General features: G+C 32.3%; 3 protein-coding genes across 5 annotated transcripts; 2 read left to right on the top strand and 1 right to left on the bottom strand.

Annotated features, from left to right (window-relative positions):
* Positions 1-1,752: 1,752 nt before the first annotated feature.
* On the top strand, positions 1,753-6,996 carry LOC129302937 (GDSL esterase/lipase At2g42990-like). 2 transcript variants are annotated; one of them, XM_054941862.1, is made up of 3 exons: positions 1,753-2,162; positions 4,173-4,662; positions 6,605-6,996. In XM_054941862.1, exons 1-3 carry the CDS (start codon positions 1,788-1,790, stop codon positions 6,799-6,801), a joined length of 1,062 nt encoding a protein of 353 aa, XP_054797837.1. In that variant the 5' UTR covers positions 1,753-1,787; the 3' UTR covers positions 6,802-6,996. The 2 variants fall into 2 exon arrangements, with proteins under 2 accessions (XP_054797837.1, XP_054797838.1); XM_054941863.1 differs by lacking the exon at positions 6,605-6,996 and adding an exon at positions 6,379-6,593.
* A 2,403-nt stretch (positions 6,997-9,399) lies between these two features.
* Positions 9,400-10,260, top strand: LOC129302942 (uncharacterized). Its single transcript, XM_054941876.1, has 2 exons — positions 9,400-9,749; positions 9,839-10,260. Exons 1-2 carry the CDS (start codon positions 9,534-9,536, stop codon positions 10,034-10,036), a joined length of 414 nt encoding a protein of 137 aa, XP_054797851.1. The 5' UTR covers positions 9,400-9,533; the 3' UTR covers positions 10,037-10,260.
* Positions 10,261-10,459: 199 nt separating this feature from the next.
* LOC129302935 (transcription initiation factor TFIID subunit 6-like) lies at positions 10,460-20,275 on the bottom strand. 2 transcript variants are annotated; one of them, XM_054941860.1, is made up of 13 exons: positions 20,129-20,275; positions 19,621-19,819; positions 18,942-19,028; positions 17,833-17,934; positions 17,632-17,740; positions 16,686-16,789; positions 16,459-16,596; positions 16,267-16,362; positions 15,422-15,546; positions 13,325-13,457; positions 11,705-11,830; positions 11,508-11,619; positions 10,460-11,040 (listed from the first exon to the last, which is right to left on the bottom strand). In XM_054941860.1, exons 2-13 carry the CDS (start codon positions 19,744-19,746, stop codon positions 10,829-10,831), a joined length of 1,470 nt encoding a protein of 489 aa, XP_054797835.1. In that variant the 5' UTR covers positions 19,747-19,819; positions 20,129-20,275; the 3' UTR covers positions 10,460-10,828. The 2 variants fall into 2 exon arrangements, with proteins under 2 accessions (XP_054797835.1, XP_054797836.1); XM_054941861.1 differs by lacking the exon at positions 17,833-17,934.
* Between the last annotated feature and the right edge of the window lie 1,257 nt (positions 20,276-21,532).

A 21,532-nucleotide genomic window follows, 5' to 3' on the forward strand; every position in this document is an offset into this window, starting at 1 on the left:
AGAAATTTGATCATGGCCATCAAAATATCGTCCAAAAATAATCGTACATTCAAACTAATGGAATGCCCGGATTTCAAATTATTATATTTTGAAGTTTAGAGGGAAATGACATATGAGAGATGATGAGAATGCCATCTTTTTTTTTGGCCTTTTATGTGATAATCATGAAGATATTTTTATAATTGCAATAAGCATGCTATTTCATTCCTCATTCTATCTAAAATAAAACTCCTACTTTAATTCCTACAGGGTTGATGTTTTGTTCATTTCTTCTATAAAGTAAAAGTAAATTTAGTATAAAACATGTTTAAGAGGCACACTTGGCTTGTTTATCGGATATAATCAGATATTTATACCAAAAGAAAAAAAATAAAAAATACAAGATTATAAATTTAATTGTTGTATAAAAAATATATAAAAAAATATAACATTTAATAACCATCTTAAAATGATTTTTAAAAGTAATTAATTTTAATATTTACAACTCGCACAATCTTAAAATGGATTTGGATAGGTTCAATCAACCTTATGAAATGATTCCCTGTGTAGCTACTTTTTGTAGACTGTAAGACTGCAACCAAAATCACAAAATTTATTGGCTGTATTTTAGTAAGATAAATTCATTGGTTAGTCTCAACAGCCTTTAGTTTTAAATCACCGAAGTCAAAGTCAACATAAATAATAATGTGATTAGTTAAGTTGTCATCTTTTCATTTTGGCAAATCAACATAAAGGTCTCAAAAAAAAAATTAATTTAAGTTAAATTTTAAATATTAAATTTTGAAAATTTATAACTCAACCTCTTAGTTTTTATAATTTTATTGTGATAAATTTATAATTTATATTTAAAATTTTAACAAAAAAATATTTTTTTATTCTTCAACCTTGTTAAAAATAATTTTTTTATTTTTTAATTAATTACCAAGACTTGAATCAGAAAGTAAATCAACGAAAATTTCTTAACAACAAAATAGATAGGTGTTGTTGTACCAAATTGCCATGAACACTCTTAATCGGTTGAATTCATTATACTAATAAATTGATTTTAGAAAAAATATATGCAAATATAAATAATATTTAATATATAAACTTTTAATAAAGGGACTTTTGTCAAACTAAAAATCAAACAAACACATAATTTTTCTTGTGATTTTTATTTGTGGTTTCTACAAAGGTTGTGTTGCAAAAAAAAAATTGCGAGAGAATTATTTTTAATTGAACTTGATAATATTCCAATACGATAGCAGCTCTATAAAAAAAAAAACGGTTGCAGTTAACTTTTATTTTTGGTAATAACATTAACTTAATCAGATTATTAAATAAGCATGTTTATCTATTTATTGCTGCTTTAAACCCACACACACTAAACCTCATGCTTTTCTTTTCGTTGCTTTAAAATTATTACTCTTACGCATTTTGGCCAAAAAAAAAAAAATTACTCTTGCACATTATTTATTGGTCAGCAAACTGCCAAATTAAACCATGCAGGAGAGGAGGCTTTCCCATTATTTCTGGGTAATTTCTCATGCACGACCACATAAAATATCTGACACAACACACTCTATATCCACTACATTTAATTTCCTAAAAAAGAAAATTAAAATCCACTAAATTAAATTAAATTAAATCTCCCACCAAACTTCATCTTCATATTAATTAATTCCGTCCACATCACTATTATTACTATTTTTCTCCAATCTCTCTCTGATCAGTGATCACAAGTATATAGAAAGTGCATATATATCCCAGCGTTTGTCATTGAATATATCCAAGCTTTCTACACAAAAATGGAAAGCAAACACATAATATTATCATCTCTGCTTTTGGTGACGGTTCATTTCGTTATTGTTGCTCATTGCAATAATAAGGTCCCTGCAGTGATAGTTTTCGGGGACTCTACAGTGGATTCTGGAAACAACAACAGGATCGCCACCGTTCTCAAGAGCAACTTCAGGCCATACGGCCGTGACTTCCAGGGCGGCCGCCCCACCGGCCGGTTCTGCAACGGTCGTATGCCGTCAGACTTCATCTCCGAGGCTTTTGGTATTAAACCTTACGTGCCTGCGTACTTGGATCCCTCCTACTCCATCAAGGATTTTGCCACTGGCGTTTGCTTTGCTTCTGCTGGAACTGGGTATGATAATGCAACTTCCGATGTGCTTGTAAGTCTCCGTTATGCTTTTCTTTTTCTTTCTTTTAAGGTTCTGTTTGAGGATTGTTGGACACTAAATGTGGGTAACTTTTTTAGTATAGATTCAAACATTGGTTTAGGCTAGCTCCTTATGGTAGACTCAACACCATTCTTGGTCATATGCTTTTTCTTTTAATAACACTTCAAAATTAAACAAATTTTTTTTAGGGATTATTGAGCGATTTTATTTTTTAAAAAAAATCACTATAAAGTCATATGAATTTACAAAATTGCTCTGAACTCATTTACTGAATTTGTATAGTTATCAATTGAATTACTATTAGGACTTATCTAATAGTAATTGAAATTTTTAATATTATATGTAGATTTATTGTGTGGGATTTTAGAGTGATTTTTCCTTTCACTTTTCCCTCTTTTTTTGTTTAAAAAAATTTACTACTAACCTAGCACTTTCTCATAGAAAAAGAAGACGTATACTCACACACACGTACAAACATATCAACACTAAGCTCAAACTCGTGACATTTTTTAAGTTAAAAATAGAAATACGTGCAGTCTTATCTGTGATTTATTAAAAAATTTAATTAAGATTAGTTTACGTGTAAGTATAAGTCATCCTTAATTTGTTTAAGAGAAAGATAATTAATTACAAAACTTATTTAACAAGTCGATCGCTTTTTAAATGTTGTCAATTTCATAACAGTAGGTAGAGTGCACTTATCATATAAAGACTTGTTTAAATGCGTGCCATCTACTTGTTAAACGATAATTTATTAAACTATACATATTTATATTAATATTTCCATGATTTTTTTCAAAAAAAGAGAGGATCCAGTGTCAAATGAATGCAAAATATATTTCACCAGTAACGTGTTTTCATCAAAATATTCCAAAAAATAGTATACTTTTTTTTATCAGAGATTTTTTAAACAGAATACTAATATTACATATTCTTTTTGTCTTATTTTATAAGACATTGTTGGAAATGATTTGATATCTAAAATATAAGATATTTTGAAAAAAAAAATAAAGTTTCATTAATAATGATTATTTTAATATTGCTCTTTAAATAAATTTCTTTCCTTTTCTCTCATTAATGAAGGGTATTTTTAAAAGTTTATAGAAAAATTAAGAATTGAAAATTTTAAATTATATTTAATGAATTTTATTAGTATTTAACCCAAAAAAAAAATTCATTAGTATATAGTAAAATTTTATTAAAAATGCTTTACAAATTAGGATGGAGAAGGAGCATACAACTCTCTCCATCTCAAATTATAAAATACTTTTAGATAAAATCTCACATATTAATAAATTTCATTAAATACAGTTAACAACTTTATTTTTTTCAAAAAAAATAAAACTTTTAAAATTATACTTCATTTAATAACCTTAAATCTACACTTAAGTAGTACTATTAAGTATAGAGGGGGAAATGATAACATTGAAATAAATTAAAGCTATTTAATAAAATCTTAATATTCTCAAATTGTTTTATATTTTAGAATACCGAATTTTCTTTAAAAGTATCTTATATTTTGGAAGGGATGGAGTATTTTATTACAAATTATAAATTTAATCTACTACTATAAAAGCTTTTATTGACAGTTTGTGCGTTAGTTCAGTGTTACCTCAATTACACACATCATTAATTAATATTTTAATTTTTTATCCTCTAAAACATGTCCATATTTTGTGTGTGTTAAAGTTTACGTAGTGATCTAAAAATATATTTTTTCTGATAATCGCAAAAACAAAAAAAAAACACAAACAAAATGAGTGCAAATTTTCATAAACGAAAAATAAAGCATACTTTTTATAAATTATAGGAGTATGTATATACATGTTGGGGGGGGGGGTGGGGGTGTGTGGTGGCAGCTACCAATTTCCCAATTACTATTACTGGATTCAAAATTAATGCATGTTCCCAACTACTGCTAACTGTATGTCATCTATCTATCATGATCCATACATTACATACATAATGATATACATATACATGTATGCATGGTGTGTGCAGAATGTGATCCCACTATGGAAGGAATTAGAGTATTACAAAGAATATCAAGCGAAGCTGAGAGACTACCTTGGGGTTGAGAAGGCCAATAAGGTGATAAGTGAGGCACTTTACTTGATGAGCCTCGGAACCAACGACTTCTTAGAGAACTACTTCCTGCTCCCCACCAGGAGGCTCCAATTCAGTGTGCCGCAGTACCAGGATTTCCTGGTGGACATCGCCCACGATTTCATCACGCGGCTCTACCACCTTGGAGCTCGCAAGCTCTCCCTCACGGGGCTCGTCCCCATTGGCTGCCTCCCCCTGGAGCGGACCGTCAACATCTTAGGCAATCACGAGTGTGACCACAAGTACAACGACGTCGCTTTGGAGTTCAACAAGAAGCTCGATAGCATGTTGACCAGGCTCAGCAAGGAGCTTCCCTTGTTGAAGGCGGTGTCCGCCAACGCATACGACTTCGTCAACGACATTATCACCAAGCCTTCCTCCTACGGTAAGTTTCATTTCCATGTTATTAATTTATCATTTATTATTATAGAAAATACAACGTAAGCCTCTATATTATGATTACGTTTTGTTTTAAATTTTTTATAGTTTTATTTTATTATTTTCAGTTCCTCTAATTTGATTTGTCTATAATATAATTAATTCTTATATTTTAAAAATTACATATAAAGATTATGAGTTGATATTGATGAAATTATAATTTTGTTTTAATTCTACTAACTTCTTTACCATCATGATAAAAATATATTAATATGAAAATAAATTGATATATGATTAAAAATAAAACGGATGAACAGCAGGGGATATGAAGGAAAAATTAAGCACATGTTAGCTAGCAAATGGATTAACAGAGTTAAGTATGCATCAGTAAAATTAATTTCCTTGGTACTAGCTTGTTAGTCTTTATGTGTAGTTTTAAAATTATAGAAACTAATGTTGTAGATAGATCAAACTTTAAAACACTTGGAATAATGAAATAAAATTATAAGGATTAAAATTAAAACACAATCATAGCAAAGGGATCTATTGTTGCATTTTTCTTAAATTCTTCTTCTTCTTCTTCTTCTTCTTCTTCTTTCTTATTAACGTTATAATTATTATAAATCATAATACAACAAATAATAGTAAATAGTAGAAGGGGGTCTTAGATATGACGTGTACGAGAGTGATGACCCTCTCTACCCTGATATTCCGTTCACACGGTGGGATTAAATGAGACATTGACTGATAATTATTACTTATCCATAACTCCATCTGATCTACCTGATTTTTCTTGCAATGTATTAGCTTTCTAAAGCCAAGATTATGTCGGTATGATTTGAATAATTGGTAACGTACAATAAGTGAAAGACTTTGATCAAAACTTGAATAGCGAGCACAATTATGTCAACACAGTAATATTGTGAGTGTATAACAACAACCAACATTGAAGTCGCCTGGAACACAGTTACTGGGAATCAGGACCAAGGTTATTATATATCTAACTACCCTCATACGTACTTGCTTCTGCGACTGTAATGATATATATGTACACATAAGAAATTAGGTTGTGTTGAAGAAGAAGGTTAGTTGGAGATGTTATTAATGGCGATTGGTGGTCACCTGAGCTGGCTTTGCACCGTTACTCAACTTTTAGGTTTGCCTTTACTTCTCATCATCAATTCTAAATTCACATTCACAACCAAACACCTTATACTTCCCTATACATTATTGTTCCAGCTCCAACCCATATTTAGCCCCCCCCCCTCTCTCTCACACACACACATTTATGGATCGGATCCAAATTTTTTAATAAATGAATAAATTGAACAATCTTAATAATTAATTATATATATATAGTCACTTTCACAGGTTGAACTTACATTTGTTTAATACATTATTATTAGCAACTATTCTAAATTACGACATAAGCACTTAGTACTCATTGTTCTTTTATTTGAAGACAAAATTATATATCGTACAAAAATTACATATAGTAAGTACTCATCATGTCGCGTCGGGCGAAAATTACCTGCTGACTATGGACTTTATTGTCGCATCTATCTAATTAAAGCATGTTGCATGCTTTTAATTTCCCTTGCCAGTAGGTTAAAGTAAATTAAATTTCCCGATACATCAATTTTCATGGTTAATGTGGTTCTTCCTACAGACGGATTTGGATCAGTCAGATAATAGATATCCTACATTTGGGCATTTTCTTTAGGTGAACAAAAAGCTTAGGTGAATTGGGTATAAGGATTCACTGGAATCAGAGCATGCTTCGTGGTTAAAGAGCACATATTGAAAGTGGGATTATTTGAAGCTATAGCCTTATGAACTATGAACTGAATCGTCATTTATCTGGATCTATCTTTGTTAGATTACATTCTCTGGGGATTTTTCATTTCAGTGATGATTAAAAAAATAAAGATGGGGTACTTGGCATGCAGGATTTGAAGTGGTGGAGAAGGCATGTTGTTCGACAGGAACAGTCGAGATAAGCTATCTGTGCAGCGACAAGAATCCATTGACATGCAAAGACGCCGACAAGTATGTGTTCTGGGACGCCTTCCATCCCACTGAGAAAACCAACAGCATCGTCTCTCATCTCTTGATTCCTAAGCTCCTCGCTGCTTTCCACTCATGATTTCTTCATCATTCTGTCTTGATCTCTTTCTTGCATGTCTTGCAAATTAATGTACCCTCTATACATTCCTTCACTATATAATGTGCTCAGCACTTGCCGGATTTATACCTTCAAGGCTTGTTGATTTTGTTTGCAGATTTGCGAGTCCTCATATCCATATATATAATATATATGGTTTCACATATTTCATTTTAATTGGTATGATATATTTATCTAGGTTTGCAAGAAGCTAAAGATTATCTGCATTTTGCGTTATGTTTTATGTGGATGAAATGTAGTCTCTAAATTGGAGAATTTATATGTAGGAAAATTGCATATGAAATGTTGAAGTTTTAAATATATTCCCCCTATTAAAAAATATAAGACATTAATTTTTAATCGAATTTCACACCTAATGAAGTAATTACTTATTTTTAAACTAATACTATTTTTTTATATTTACTCTTATTTAATAGGAATACTTTTAAAAAAAAAGACAATAATTACATTTTAAAATACTGGAAATACCTTATATTTTTTAACATTCAACCCTTCAAAAAATATTTTATATTTTTTTAATAGAGAGAATATATGTTGACGTGATCATAGATTTAATTAGGAACTGTCATTTGTTGATAGAAACTTTTTGAAAAAATAATATAGTAGGCTATCTCAATCAAATATTTTTATTAATTATACCAGTAATTATGAGTATTTTTGAAAAAAATCATATTAATTACATCTTAAAATAGCTAAAACACCTTATAATTTTTGACATGCTAATATAAAGTATCTTGTGATATTAAATGAAGGGAGTGTGTATATATATATATATATATATATAAGATACAACAATAAAATTAATAGTGACAGAATAAAGAGAGGTACAAAATCTCTTGCAAGCCAAGATGAATAATAAATTATAAAAAATTACATCATTCATAATACGTAAATAGTGTGATTGATATAATATAATTATATATAAATTATAGAGATGTCCTAAGTTTGGGAAAAAATTGAGGCAACACCATGTTTAAGATAATAAGCATTTTAATTTGTTAGCATCGTATCAATATATATAATAAAATGTAGGCTAAAGTTTACATTTGATTATCTAATTTTATATAAGATTTTACTGTAGTCTTTTAATTTTATAAATTATCTTTTCAATTTTCCAATTCTGATACTATTAGTTTTAAATAATTATTTTTATGCTAATCATTTTTATTTTAAAAAATTAAACTTTATACGTTACACTTAAAAATATTCTGTTAAGATTAAAAAACTAAATTTAAAATTTTTTTATTGATGAAATTAACTGTTAAAATTAAAGAACAAAAGTTAGAGATAAACTATAATTATACCATTTGATATAGAAATTAAAGAACACATTATAAAATGGCATAATAGAATTGAGAATAAACTAAAAAGATGCTTTAACCTCAGAGCCTCTAGAACAAGCACCAACAACTTGTGTACCATAGCTTAACCTTTTCTTTGTTTTTTTTTTTAAAAGAAAAATACTTAGCTTTGGTTGAAAAGTTTATCTAATTAATTAGATTTGCCGTACACAGAAGCCGTGGGTCTACCTGTATCTAAGCAATTTCCAGTGGTCAAAAAAACCAAGGAATTAGCCTATAATCAACGCAACCAAAAAGCAGTTCAATTTTTGACTTTCAACACGTACAACGACCATTGGATTCTAACTCAGGGGCTCATTTATTCTACTTTATATTTTGGAAAAATTATAGATAAGTAGGGAATTAATACTAATAGATTCTAAAGTAATTTAATTCACACAAAAACATTCCATAATATTAAATTCCCCACCCTACATGTGACCATTAAATTCCCTTTATCTTAGTACCAAATGAGGTAAATTATTTGTTTTACGAACATTTTAGTCATTGCACTTTTCTATTTTTTATTTTCAGATAAGACATTGATCCTACATAATAATTTTAAAATTTTGAAGTCCTTTTTTTAATGAATAACTTCTCATATTGGTTCTTAGATGCAATTCTCTCTTGTAAGATATTCAGGGATATAGAACATATATATCCTTTAATTGTATCTTTCAAATTTAATTTAAATGCATTATTACTTTTTTTAATTTTAATTTTTCATTTCAAAGACAGTAGAATAAAAACATACATTTAAATTTTCAATTGCTACTAAACAAATGAATAATATAACTACTCTGATCACATGGTAACGTTATCTATCATGAGTTGGGAAAGCATATAGCCAAGTTGCACAAAGCACCAGAGGTGGGAGGGAGCCTACAAGACCCAAGTTAAACAGTTGACCAGAACACAAGGTTTTGACCGTACCATTTCTTATTTGTGATTTTTGGTCAAACTAAAATAAAAAAGTGTATTCTTCACAAGATACTGTTTCAAAAAAAATTATAATCTTAATAAAATATTTGGAAAAGGGTACTGTAATTCTTTTTTACAAGCACCTGGATTCCTTGCAAAAAAACAGAGGATGCTGTGTCCCTGAACAAAAGCAGATGCTTCTTTCAAATTTACTTTGATTTGAGTTTAAGAAACAGTTTGAATCCATAGCATATTACATATAATATTCTATCACTGTGCATTAGTTAGAAAAGAATATATGCCATTTGGCTTTAAATACTTGCAGCAATCTAGTTACCATTCTTCAAAACAATTGTGCTCTGGAAGCCACATATCTGAGTGAATATCACAAACAAGCACACTATACACAGTTGAATTCATTGAGTAGTGAAGATGAGCGTTGAAATATTGGATGGTGCTACCATAGTCAATTTCCTGGATGATGAAGAAGCATTCAATCTCATAGTGCAAGACAGGTTCGCTTGCCTTGACACAGACAATGATGGTCTTCTCTCATACACTGAGATGCTGAAGGAGTTGCAGAGTCTAAGGGCCTTCGAGACTCACTTTGGCATTGATGTGCAGCCTGACCCAGATGAGCTTGCCCAGGTTCTTCTTCTTCTTCTGAGTTTTTCACTGTTGGGGTTCTTCAAAATACCTACAGATTCCTTAAAAAAAGGATTTTTTTTTTTCGTCAGGTTTACGAGTCCTTGTTTCTGCAATTCGATCATAACTTGAATGGGACAGTTGATCTGGAAGAATTCAAGGAGGAGACCAAGCAGATGTTGCTGGCTATGGCCGATGGAATGGGATTCTTGCCTGTTCAGATGGTTTTAGAGGAAGATAGCATCCTCAAAAAAGCTGTTCAAAGAGAATCAAATAGAGCTGTTGCTTAAGGACATGATGTTAGTTAACTCAAATTATGTGTTGCACTGTATGTTTTCTCCTACGTCCAAATTGTCATTTTCTAGAACTTGATCACTCCCAGACAATGCAGTTTGGCACAACTGTCAAGTTTTGTAAGCTGACATACAGTTCAAGTTCCTTTAAGTTTTATTCAATATTCAGTTTCATTGCAAACTTTTTGTTTAATTTGATATTATCCCCAAATTCTTGAAAATATCTTTTATTACTACTTTTCCATAGAAATTTTCTTGAAGTAAATGATATAATATCTTGTTGGCAAAAAAAAAAAAAACATATAATATCTTCGCAAGAAGAGATTAAAAAATAGGGACAAATCAACAAGAGAATGGACAAAATGAAATGAGGTGAATCACATACATATCCTCATCCAATATGTCCCTACATTACAGAAATACTTAAATATATAAATACATTCAATTAACGTCAGAATGTTATCACTAATGGAGTTTCCAAGTTCGACAGAATGCCAATAGGTTGTCACAGGACCCAGAACTTTCATTTACAAACTAGAGTGAAACGAGTGTTCCTGAAAGTGATCAAAGTTTGCTAATAGAACCTATATCATTCTGTGGTAAAAAGAACAAGATTATGTTACAAATTACAAGATCAGATACATCTCAGGAGCTGGAATGAAGCAGAGAATGGCTTCACCAAACATATCATGTAGTGATATCAGCATACGTCCAGAATTTAGTTCATGCCTCCAAACCTGAGCAAGAGCAGCAGATGTCTTAGGCGCCTGACTTCCCTGTTTCCCACTTTTACCCCCAACATCTGAAAACGGCTTCATTAGTCCGTCCCCAAGATGGTGATGGGCCCATGGTTGAATCAGCCGATGAAGCTTGAATCCCCGTCATCCCTTCGCCATGAGAAGGCAATGAATTTGTTAGAACCGCTCCAACCTCACCGTCAGTTGCAATTTTCTTTTCAGGCGGCTGCTGTTCTAATTGCTCCAAGCTTGCATTGCGCTTACCTAGGCAATCATTGATTTGTGAGAAGAGGGGCTCAAATTTTAAACTTATAAAAAGGCATGTGGCAACATTGAGGAATTACCGAAGATCATTGAAGTCGGTAACTAATAATTATATCAGTTGACAGATGATGCTAAGGAAGAACAGACTGGGTGCCTTTTTTAAAGAATGGATTCATAGTCTCTTAGGTATTCATATCATCTAGTAAAAGATAATTTCAACTGGACTTAGGTATGGTTTGCAATCAAATGCTTATTCCCTCGCATTAATCTTATCAAATAATTGACATGCAGATCTCACTCCTTTGGGTCGTGTAAACTCGTTCGAAACCACATACTGCCAATGTCTGCACTCACATGATCAGATTTGAATCCCATGCTGCTCTGAGTTATTTTCTTTGGGGAATTACTACCCTCAATTATTTGAATAACTGATCAGTATCATCTTAAACCAAATATAAGATACTCACGGCATGAAGCAGTAATAACTCTTGCATTGTTCTTCCACACACCACGAGGAAGAGAAGATGGAAATACTGGGAACAACTTCAGTAGTTCGTATATGCATCGACCTGCAGCACGCTGAAGAATACACACGTTGATTCTGCCAACCATGTTACTGAGACTGACGTTTTTCACAGCAAACCACCTTATACTAAAATCTTACCAGCAAGGCCCCATAGACACGCCAAGCTTCATGCCTCTTCATTTCATTTTTCTGCTTCTCAAGAAGCATCTCTGGTTCAAGAAGTTGCATGTATGGTTCAAGATTTGGAAGTACAAGAAGGCGAACCTACTTACAGGGCCACAATTTTACAAAATTTGTCAAATACTTGCAAGCATATTGATCAAATGTAAATAGAAAAATAAAAGTAAAAGGAAACAATAACAAAAAAGTAAAATCTTCAAAGAATCTATGTTTTCATTTGAGATAGCAGCCCGATGCCATGCAACAGATGGAACTTACAGAAAAAGGACAAAACAAAAACGGAATTGCAGTGATGAAATCAGGACAAAATTCATACAAATTCCCACTGCAAATCACACATAGAAAAAGATACAATATCGTAATTTATTATACAAAGAATTCTCTAAACATAAACAAGAAATAACAGATGGAAAAGAAAGATGGGGAAGCATAAAAACAACCTCTCAGGGTGATAAATCATAAAAGTATAAAAGGGAAAATAAAGTAATAATTGAAATTGGTCCTTAACACTTGATCCTTGTCTGTGCAGGCCATCAATCCTCAAATAGTCAATTTTATCCTTAAGGTCCATTTCTTTTCAGTTTCATCCTCCTGTCTATTGCTAATTGAGCAAATAATAAATTTTATAAATTATTACTGACAAATGTTTGGCAGTACTCAACGCGCCAAGCAACTAATGTATTTTTAATTTAAATTAATATCCATGCATAAGACAAAAGCTCCTATACTTCTTCCCCAAATTGAGAATCCAATCAGAGTCCAGAAAATCATCATTAAAGTATAATAAAATATAAGTATTCCTTCCTTCCTTCCTTCCTTCCTTCACTAAATGAGAATGTAATAATGAAAGATGACAAATAAGTACTCCCTCCGTCCCTTTTTACAAGACAAAACAGACAAGAGTGCGTCCCTATTTAGAAGACAATTTACAAAATCTAGGCAGTAACTGATATGTCCCCCCCCCAACAACAAAAAAAAAAAAAATACCCTTGAAAGATGATGCTTTTAATAAATCAGGAGAGAGGATGTGAGAGAGATAGTATTTAATTAAGGGCATATGTGGAAAGATGAATAATTTTGAAGGAACGGACAAGTTTTCTTTCTTTGTGTAACACAGGTAAAATTGTCTTATAAATAGGGATGGGGGGAGTATATGATAAGTATGTTAGGATCTCATCTTCTAAAATGCCATGAATAGACTTGGGAACATAGTTGAATTGAAATTCATACCCTAAGTATTAAATAGACCAATTTACAAATGCAAGACTGATTGACAAAACGGTCAAGCCTTAGAGATCATATATGTAATTCAGCAAAACAACTCATTCTTTCCAGCCGTATCTTTTCTGCAAAACAATCTCATCCATCTAGGTTTCTCTAAAAGGAATTTTAATTGGCTATTTCAAATAACAAGCAAGACATTTTACAAATGTCACACATCGTATATTCACTTTCCAGCATTGGTATAAATGTATGATTATCCTATTTCTAAAAATAATGAAATGAATGTTTATTCAATTTTCATTTTATTTATTTAAAGTACTTCCATGACTGTCAGGAGCATGTAAAAGCACATACCACATTGGCTCCCAGAGCTGCCAGCCCTTGAATTGCACCATAATGTTGCGTCATTGCTTTCTTGGGATCCAAGAAAGCATTCAACAGGGTTTTTGTGAGGCGGGACTGGAGGTTACTGTAAACATGTCCAAATCTGTACCGCACAAATATTAAAACAAGAAAACTTGTGGTGCAGTCAAAAAGATCCCAACATGCATGGAATACAAATATTTCTCAATGAAATGCATAGAAAAATAGCATCAGAATTCATTAATTCAAAGTACCCACTTCGAGGAGCATAAAATATAAATAGAGTAATTCAGTGGAAAGTAAGTTCAAGTAAAGCAAGATTTGATCTCAAATGGCTGCAAATATACTTCAAACATAACAAGATACCTACAGTCGTTGACAACCTTTTGAAAATCATCCAACTTAAAAATAATATTTTCTGGTTAAATTGGATCATATCTTTCTACATTATGGGCAAAGAGTATCTTGTGCTTCCGTACAAGGGAGAATAACAAGCTTGGTTATCGCTAGTATTTTTTTCCAGGCAGTATTTACTGCTTCTCAGTTTTTCCTGGTAGTTTAATATTCTGAATATAGAGCTAAGGTTTTGATGTGTAAGTTGGAACCTTAATAGGAAAGTTCAATTATTTGAGTTTTCCTTGTCATGGTGTTATTGATGTTGACTACTGTTGGGTATCACCACATGCACTTAGCACATCAAAGTTTCAGAAGAGTTAAGAATGTCAAGCTTCCTACTCCTTTTGGGCAGCTACTTATTCAGTTATTTTATGATTTCTGTATTTGATTTTATTGGTAAATTGGAATGCAATTAAGATAACTTGTGTTTTTAATATTGTTTGGTTTCTATCCTTCTCCTTCTAGAACGTTAGCTCTTAACATCAGAGTGAGTGTGAGTGAGTGAGTGTGTGGCAATTTGGAATTGATCAAACAAAATCAGAGAAAATATTCACAACTTTAGTCAGTAAAACTATTGTGCTTAAGTCTTATAATTGAGTTGTTTCTGAGCAACTGAAGAGACTTGGGGACTTGAAAGGAGTGGAGATCCTAAAAGTCGCATTATGAAAAATTTGGCACCAGTAAGAGTTGTATTGCTGGGTACAAAATGCACCAATGAGCATCTACACAATTGAGAAGTGGAGAACAATTGGGACAACATCAAGGAGACTACACAAGGGTATCAGGCTGAGGATTTCTTGGTGTTATGTCATTGAAAGGGGGGGCTCACAGTCAAGTTTAAGTGAGAGAACTTGTTAGTTGTGGTGCAGTATTCCAGTGTCAAAGCCTTGATTTGGTTTTCTTGTAAAATGGATTTCATTAGTAACAAGAAAAAACTAGAAAATTCTTCATCTTTAGGGGGAGCATTGAAAAACCTAGGATGAGTGTTACAGAGTAAGGGGACATGTTAGGATTAGACGTCTGTTATTTTCTGGGAGCCTTGAAGACTACCTTTTTAGGAGTCTTATTATTTTCACATTTTGTTATTGATGGAGACTTGTTAGCGTAGGATATCAAGTCTCACATTGAGTAGTATAGGATGCTCAATGAGATATTTAAGTGAGTTGATTCTCCCACCTCAACAGCTAGCTTTTAGGGTAGAATTCCCCATCCCACTAAGAAATCCATCAATGGATACTAGAGCTAGGTTGTTGCGATTCTAGGGAGAGCTATCCATGGAGGATTCTAACCAGTAGGAGACCAAGGTAAGTTCCATGAAGTGCAGCCATTTGGATGTCAGCTTTCCATGGAGGCCCAATTGATGAAGACTTGGTAATATGACAAATCAAGTTCCACATTAAGTAATATGAGATGCTCAATGAGGTATTTGAATAGATTAGCTCTCCAACCTCAATAGCTGCTCTTAGGATAGGGTTCCTCATCCCATTAAGGTACCCATCAATTATATTGCATTTATCTTGTGCTCAAACTATTCTTCAGCACATTAAAATTAAGGTACGAGGGCTGTAATGTGCGTTATTCTTCAGCCCCCAAGTGCTGCCAACCATAATTTTGCATCAACCTTAAATTCTGTTAGCATTCATACTTTCTACAGCATATAAATTATAAAAGAACAGAGTGAGGATTTCTTACCTTCTGCATATTGAGGCAACAAGCTTTGCAGTGAAGTCTCGAAGTTCCCAATGGTTGTCTGCCAACCTACTGCCCAACCTTTTGGCAACTAGGCATGTCGCAATAGATGGCATCAACTGGTGTAGCTGACAAAGATGGAAGGAGGGAAAATGAGGAATGAATCAACAAGGAAGGTCGCAACTGATGGCATCATTTCTCAACTTTATTTCTGCTAGAGATCCTACTGGTAGAGATATCAATTAACAAAGAATTATCTTGCCTCTTCTAGACAATGTTTCAATTTCCCAGACTGGGTATAGCATAACTTAGAATCAAGATGTTCTAGTGTATATTCTTGTAATGTATACTTTCATTTGTGGTGTTCAACTAGAGCCAACCAGAAGATTTCTTTTGAAAATGTTGCTGCATGTTTAACTTGCACATGTATTTTCTTTACTTCTAATTATCTTTTTCTGATCTTTGTTTTTAAGGAGAATACGGATACTCCTCATTTGAATATTTCTTCTTTACTTATACCGCATCTTTTTTTACTAAAAAAGGAAAAGAGAACCAGAGAGATTACATATATTGCCCATACAATATACTTATAGGGAGGGGGAATGTAACAAGTGAGAAGGAATGTATATAGAGATTGGCTATTAAACATCATAAGATCACAAATTATGGTCAACAACGCCTCAACATCCTGCTGTAAAGGATTAGAGACAACAGAAACACCAAAGTGTGAATGTTGAATGAAATAAAATTTAAGTTAGATATTTAAAGAGTTAAACCCTTGCTTATGTATGATTCAGGAGTGTAAGCAAGAATGCAAAAGAATATACCTAAATCATAGGTCAACTTACATATGGTTCAATATGGATATGAGGGTTTTGGAGGAGGCTACTAACAACTCGCATCAAGGCAAATAGGAGAGCATAGTCACTTAAACCCCGAGAAACCTGGCAAGAATGGAGAAGCACACAGTTCAAGTGAGGAACTGGTACAGTAAATTCTTTCTCAATAGAAAACATTGATAGTAAGTCAAGTACTATTACCTCATCAGCTATGAAGCATGTAAAATAAGGAACTAATGGATGAAGTCCTGAATCAGTGGCCAAACTAACTAACGCTTCTTTAAAGAGAACTGAATCAGACTTATTTAAAATGAGCTCAGTGACTTTATCAAAGTAAAGCTGCAATTGAAAAATAAACGAAAGAGATTGTAAATAGACTAAATGTGGAGAAATGAGACAGATAATAACAGCTACTATAAATCAGATACCTGAAGTTCCCTGGATAATATGTGCTTAACAGGTAATTTGATGTCAACTGGAAGGTTATCATCTTTTGGCTTAGAGTTTTTGGCATCAGAAGGAGCTGAAATTACTGCCCCAAAAAAATAATTGGAAATCAGACCAAGCTTTTGATAAAAATATTCTCAAAAGGAGCAAGGAAGTCCAAGTCAACTATAATTAACAAATGTAAGATTTAGAATAAGAACTGAATATTGGAATTGGTTTCATCAAGTTGTTAAAATGCTTCTATCCACTTGTATGAATGAATGCATGAAAATCTTTAAGGAGCAGCATCTTACATCTCCATTTAGTTTTGTCAACTTCTATTAAGTGACAATATCACCCCTTTTCTGAAGACTTTCAGTGGTAACGCATGACTCAAGAATCCTAAAAAACCTTGGTATATTACACCCTCTTGTCTTGTAATCCGACATCCAAAGTATTTGGGAGCAGAATATACTAGTGTACCAAATGGCCTCTTAAAGGATGAGTGTACAAGCATGGATAGATGATTATATTTATTAGTATACACATTGACTTCAGGTAATCCTGTTGCATAAAAATGCCAACATTGAACTTTAGTGTGCCACAGTAAAGAACATTGTGAAATTAAACTCTAGCATGAAACAATGAAAACTTGATTTATAGTCACTTCATAATCATGGCTCACATTTGTATTCTTACAATTCATGAAAATTTTTAAAGATAATGTGGGTAAAAGAAAAAGAGTATACCATAATGAGATGCTAACTTAAAGTTATAAAATCAAAATATCCAACAACAGTTCCTTATATCTTAAGAGCTTTAAAATTTTCACGAGAGTACCCAAACATAGACAATTGCTTATATCTACAAGAGCTTATTGAGGCAATTATGCTTTCCAAGATTACACTATATGCATGCAAATAAGCCTATATAAATTTAGGGAAACACCTTCTACAGGAGCATTTTCTGGAATAACAGGTTGTACACCTTCGATAGCAAGCCAGTGGCAAGTAACTGCAGTATCAAGCGGTGCTTTTGGTAATGGAGCTTCAATAACCTACAGTGCACAGGGTTCAAAAAGTTAGCATGTTGCAACACCATACCGAGTTTAAATGCAATTGGAGTAACAAGGATGCACTAGGTCCTTACATCTTTTAAATCTACATCCTTGTCATCTATATAAAACAAGTCTTTGTGTCTAGCAGCTCTTTTGAACCGTAAAGGACCGCCAGAGGCAAATCCATATACTGGCTGCCATGTAAAAAAGTTGAAATCAAATTGGAGGCCCAATGAAAAGAATTATCTCCACAACGTACATCAATTTATATGGCCATAGCAGATATTAAGTAATCACTTGTGCTAATCATAGAATTTAATTACAGCTAACCAAAGACCCTGAGACATTCCAGGAGTTTTCAGACACTGTACATAAGATTGTTGCCATATGAAATATAGCGTAATCTCCCACACCCCACCAACCCCAAGGCCAAAAAAAGCAATAACCATATAAATATATACTTTCGTAGCTTCCTGTATACTTTAAGAATAGACACCTCCATCAATTTCCACCTAATTGGCTCTCAGTTACATCAATGAGCTTTTTTACCCAACATAGACAATTGCTTATATGAAGACATGACATATAAAGGAAATGTTGAAATTATCCCTACAGTAAATTCAATGAGCTTATCTTAATAATTTACTGTTGATTATGGTTTCGCTTGCTAATGAAGCAGTTCTGATAAATCTGTCATCTAATCTAACTAACATCAAAAGCTTATGTATGGAGCCTTTTTGTAAGTAAAAATTGCAATCTAATTTGACAACTTCTTTCCTTATATCCTATTATTGCATAATGCAAGGGGTGTAAAATACCCCACTGGATGGAATTCGAGATTAAGGCTCTATATAAAATTGAAACAAATTACTTAGAAACTATTTATTAAAACATATTAAAGTATAAGAAGCAAAACATCTAGAATTAACAATGTTTAGCAAGATCCATTTCCCTACACACTAATAACATGAAGGAGAAGATATGCAAATCTATTAAATTTCAACATGCTTATGAAATTCAGCCCAAAACACTAAATAATTTACAGTTTCATTTCCTCCCTGCATCAATCATTGAATTTGGAAAAGACAAATTTCTAGCAACACTATCAAAGGTGGAAACAGGTAAATAAAATCACCAAAAATATGTTAAAAAAATAGAAAACTGCTCTGAAAACCAGCCACTTAAATATTGAAGTACTTACTTCAACATTTCTCAAGTTGAGTGCACAATCAACGTCATCTGCTGTCAATGTTGTTCGCTTGGAATGACACATGCATTTGATTGCTTCCTGTGGTTAATAAAAACTATGTTAAAATAAAGTCCTCCTTGAACTCGGTACAATTTTATTAACTATATAAGCTATCTCCTCTATTCTACCTCCAAAAGATACAGCCAAAATGAAAACAAGATATGCTTCTCACAGCATGTTTTACAGTTAGAATCATTCTATTCAAATTCATTTCCTCAATTAAGTAAATAATACAAAATGCTTATTCTAAGCAATTTATCTATAAAACTAACACAAGCCAGATATTTGCCTCTACTTGTTCTTCTCAAAGTAAGGCTACAAAAGCTCGTATACATCTCAAAGAGTTACATTGAATCCCTAATCCTCCTACTTCGTAACAAAAAGACTAACACAAATACAGCAAATACAAAAAGGAATAAGGGGATAGGGGATTCAACAACGTTGCAGTTTTCAATCTCCACTCAAGAGTAAAGGGAAATTATTATGTCATGGAAACTGTGGGAATGAATTTTTAATGATAATTTCTTTCCAAATACCATAACATAGAACTCAATATTAGTAATAAAGAAGAGCTTTAAATAGGTAAGAATGAACGAGAAAGACACAGGGTTTCGCTACAATCTAAAACCACCTGCATAATCTCTCGCATTCGGTATTCCACATCAGGAGCCAGAGAAAGGGCAACATCAGGAGACAAATTGTTGATCCCAATACTTTGCGCAATCACCTCTATAGTCTCTTTGGGAACAATGCTCATGTTCTCCTGCCGGTGAGTGAAAAATTTAGGAACCCCAGGTCTGAAGAATATATCTTTCGGAGGAAATTGTTTCCTAAAAAGCAGAAAAAAGAGAAAGAATGACAAGAATTAAAATACAGCAACTGAAAAGCACAAAAAGAAAATAAATCTTTCCCGTTTTTTACTACCCTGGCGAGTAAAAGTTCTTTAAATTACTGAAATTTTAACAGGAAACCACAGTAAATAAATTACAAGGGGAAAAAAATCTCTTTTCGTAGCCAATTTTCTCGGCAACCACACACAATTGGTAGGGGTAAAAAGAGCAAGTGAAGGATATGAATGACATAGATAAAGGAAGGTAAGGCAAAATTACAAAATGGAAGCACTTAAACAAATCACAGACCAGTTTACAGTAGCTTTCAGAAATGCAGATAGTTGCTGGTGCTAGCGCTTCTTCACTGTAAAAGCTCGATGCTGAAAGTAATTAATAGGGAGCGGGAACGGAGGATCCAGCCATCTTAGATGAGAAGGATTTATATAGTGGACTCCAAGGATGGTCGTTTTTTCACTTTCTTTACCCGTTTGCCCGGAAGGACAAGACGGATCAATGTCTTTATTATAATTTATTTTCTTTATCAGTTTTGGCCAATAATTATTTTTTTAAAAAAAATAACAACCAAGAGTCATCGACTAAAATTTATATTAATTAAAAATTAATTGATTCAAAAATTGCATTATAATTTTGACCAAAAGTCCTTGATTACTATATTCTCTTCTTTTTTATAACCAATCAACAATCATTTTCCTTATTCAATTACTATTTGAAATTTTTGCAGACATAACTTATGTTATAAAATCAAATTAAAAAATTAATTTAATATTTATTATATTTTACATTCTGATCATTTTATTATATTTGTTAATAATTGTAAACACCTCATTTTATCTAGTCCCCCACAAAAAATAAAGTAATAAAATAAAAAATTGAAGAGCTTTTTTTTAATAAAATAATAAAAACGAAATTAATAAATAAGAATTAAATGAAAAATCTTCAAATTTGTGCCCTAATATGAGTCTTCAATTAGGGAAAGTCAAATAGAATTTCAATTCCTAAAATTGTGCCTTAATTTAAAATAGCAAAAGTCAAATAAAATTAATCATAAATTGTGATTTAATGGGATTCAACTATTAAAGTGGGACGCCCTAATTTTCATCTATAAAAGGGTGGTGATCAAGGCAAATGGGGAGGAGAAAAAAATGAGAGACAACAAATGAAGGAGCTTGAGAGAGTTTGTTGAAAAAGTAGAGAATATTTGTTCTCTTGCATCATCTCCACTCGTTATAATATGATGTTAAGATTGGGTAGGAATGCTCTAGATAAGATAATACTAATTGCTCATTATTCTAATACCTTAAGAAAGTCAATCCTCTCATTTAGAGAATACATATATGATCTTTAAAAATGTTGAAGGCTAAAGGATATAAAATTATGTATTGATTTAGATCATTCTTTTAATTTCCACTTCTCCCCTTTCAAAAATTCTTGTGTGCCATATATATGTGTGCGTGCGCGCGCTTTTATGGGCACCATGTGTCTAATGGGTTCCTTTCTCCTAATATTTGTTTTTTTTTTTTTTGTTCTTCCCCGTCTCAATTTGAATGTAATTTTACAAGGATATTTTTTTTCATTTTATGCTCCTACGCGTGCATGCTTCTTTAGTTCTTTTCCTAGATGTATGTACATGTGTATGTTGTCTATTCCCCTCTCCTTTTAATTTTAAGTCAACATGGCTTTCTTTAATTTCAT

Source organism: Prosopis cineraria, unplaced genomic scaffold (genome assembly GCF_029017545.1).
Source record: "Prosopis cineraria cultivar Desert tree isolate PC_DT_omini unplaced genomic scaffold, ASM2901754v1 PC2, whole genome shotgun sequence".
NCBI lineage: Eukaryota > Viridiplantae > Streptophyta > Magnoliopsida > Fabales > Fabaceae > Prosopis > Prosopis cineraria.

Excerpts from the sequence above, each read along its gene's own strand:
- LOC129302937 (XM_054941862.1), top strand. The coding sequence starts at position 1,788 with ATGGAAAGCAAACACATAATATTATCATCTCTGCTTTTGGTGACGGTT. Across the intron at positions 2,163-4,172 it reads ATGCAACTTCCGATGTGCTT|AATGTGATCCCACTATGGAA; the intron begins GTAAGTCTCCGT and ends TGGTGTGTGCAG. Across the intron at positions 4,663-6,604 it reads CACCAAGCCTTCCTCCTACG|GATTTGAAGTGGTGGAGAAG; the intron begins GTAAGTTTCATT and ends CTTGGCATGCAG.
- LOC129302942 (XM_054941876.1), top strand. The coding sequence starts at position 9,534 with ATGAGCGTTGAAATATTGGATGGTGCTACCATAGTCAATTTCCTGGAT. Across the intron at positions 9,750-9,838 it reads ACCCAGATGAGCTTGCCCAG|GTTTACGAGTCCTTGTTTCT; the intron begins GTTCTTCTTCTT and ends TTTTTTCGTCAG.
- LOC129302935 (XM_054941860.1), bottom strand. The coding sequence starts at position 19,746 with ATGAGCATTGTTCCCAAAGAGACTATAGAGGTGATTGCGCAAAGTATT. Across the intron at positions 17,935-18,941 it reads TCAACTTGAGAAATGTTGAA|CCAGTATATGGATTTGCCTC; the intron begins GTAAGTACTTCA and ends TTTACATGGCAG. Across the intron at positions 11,831-13,324 it reads CAGCTCTGGGAGCCAATGTG|GTTCGCCTTCTTGTACTTCC; the intron begins GTATGTGCTTTT and ends CCCTGTAAGTAG.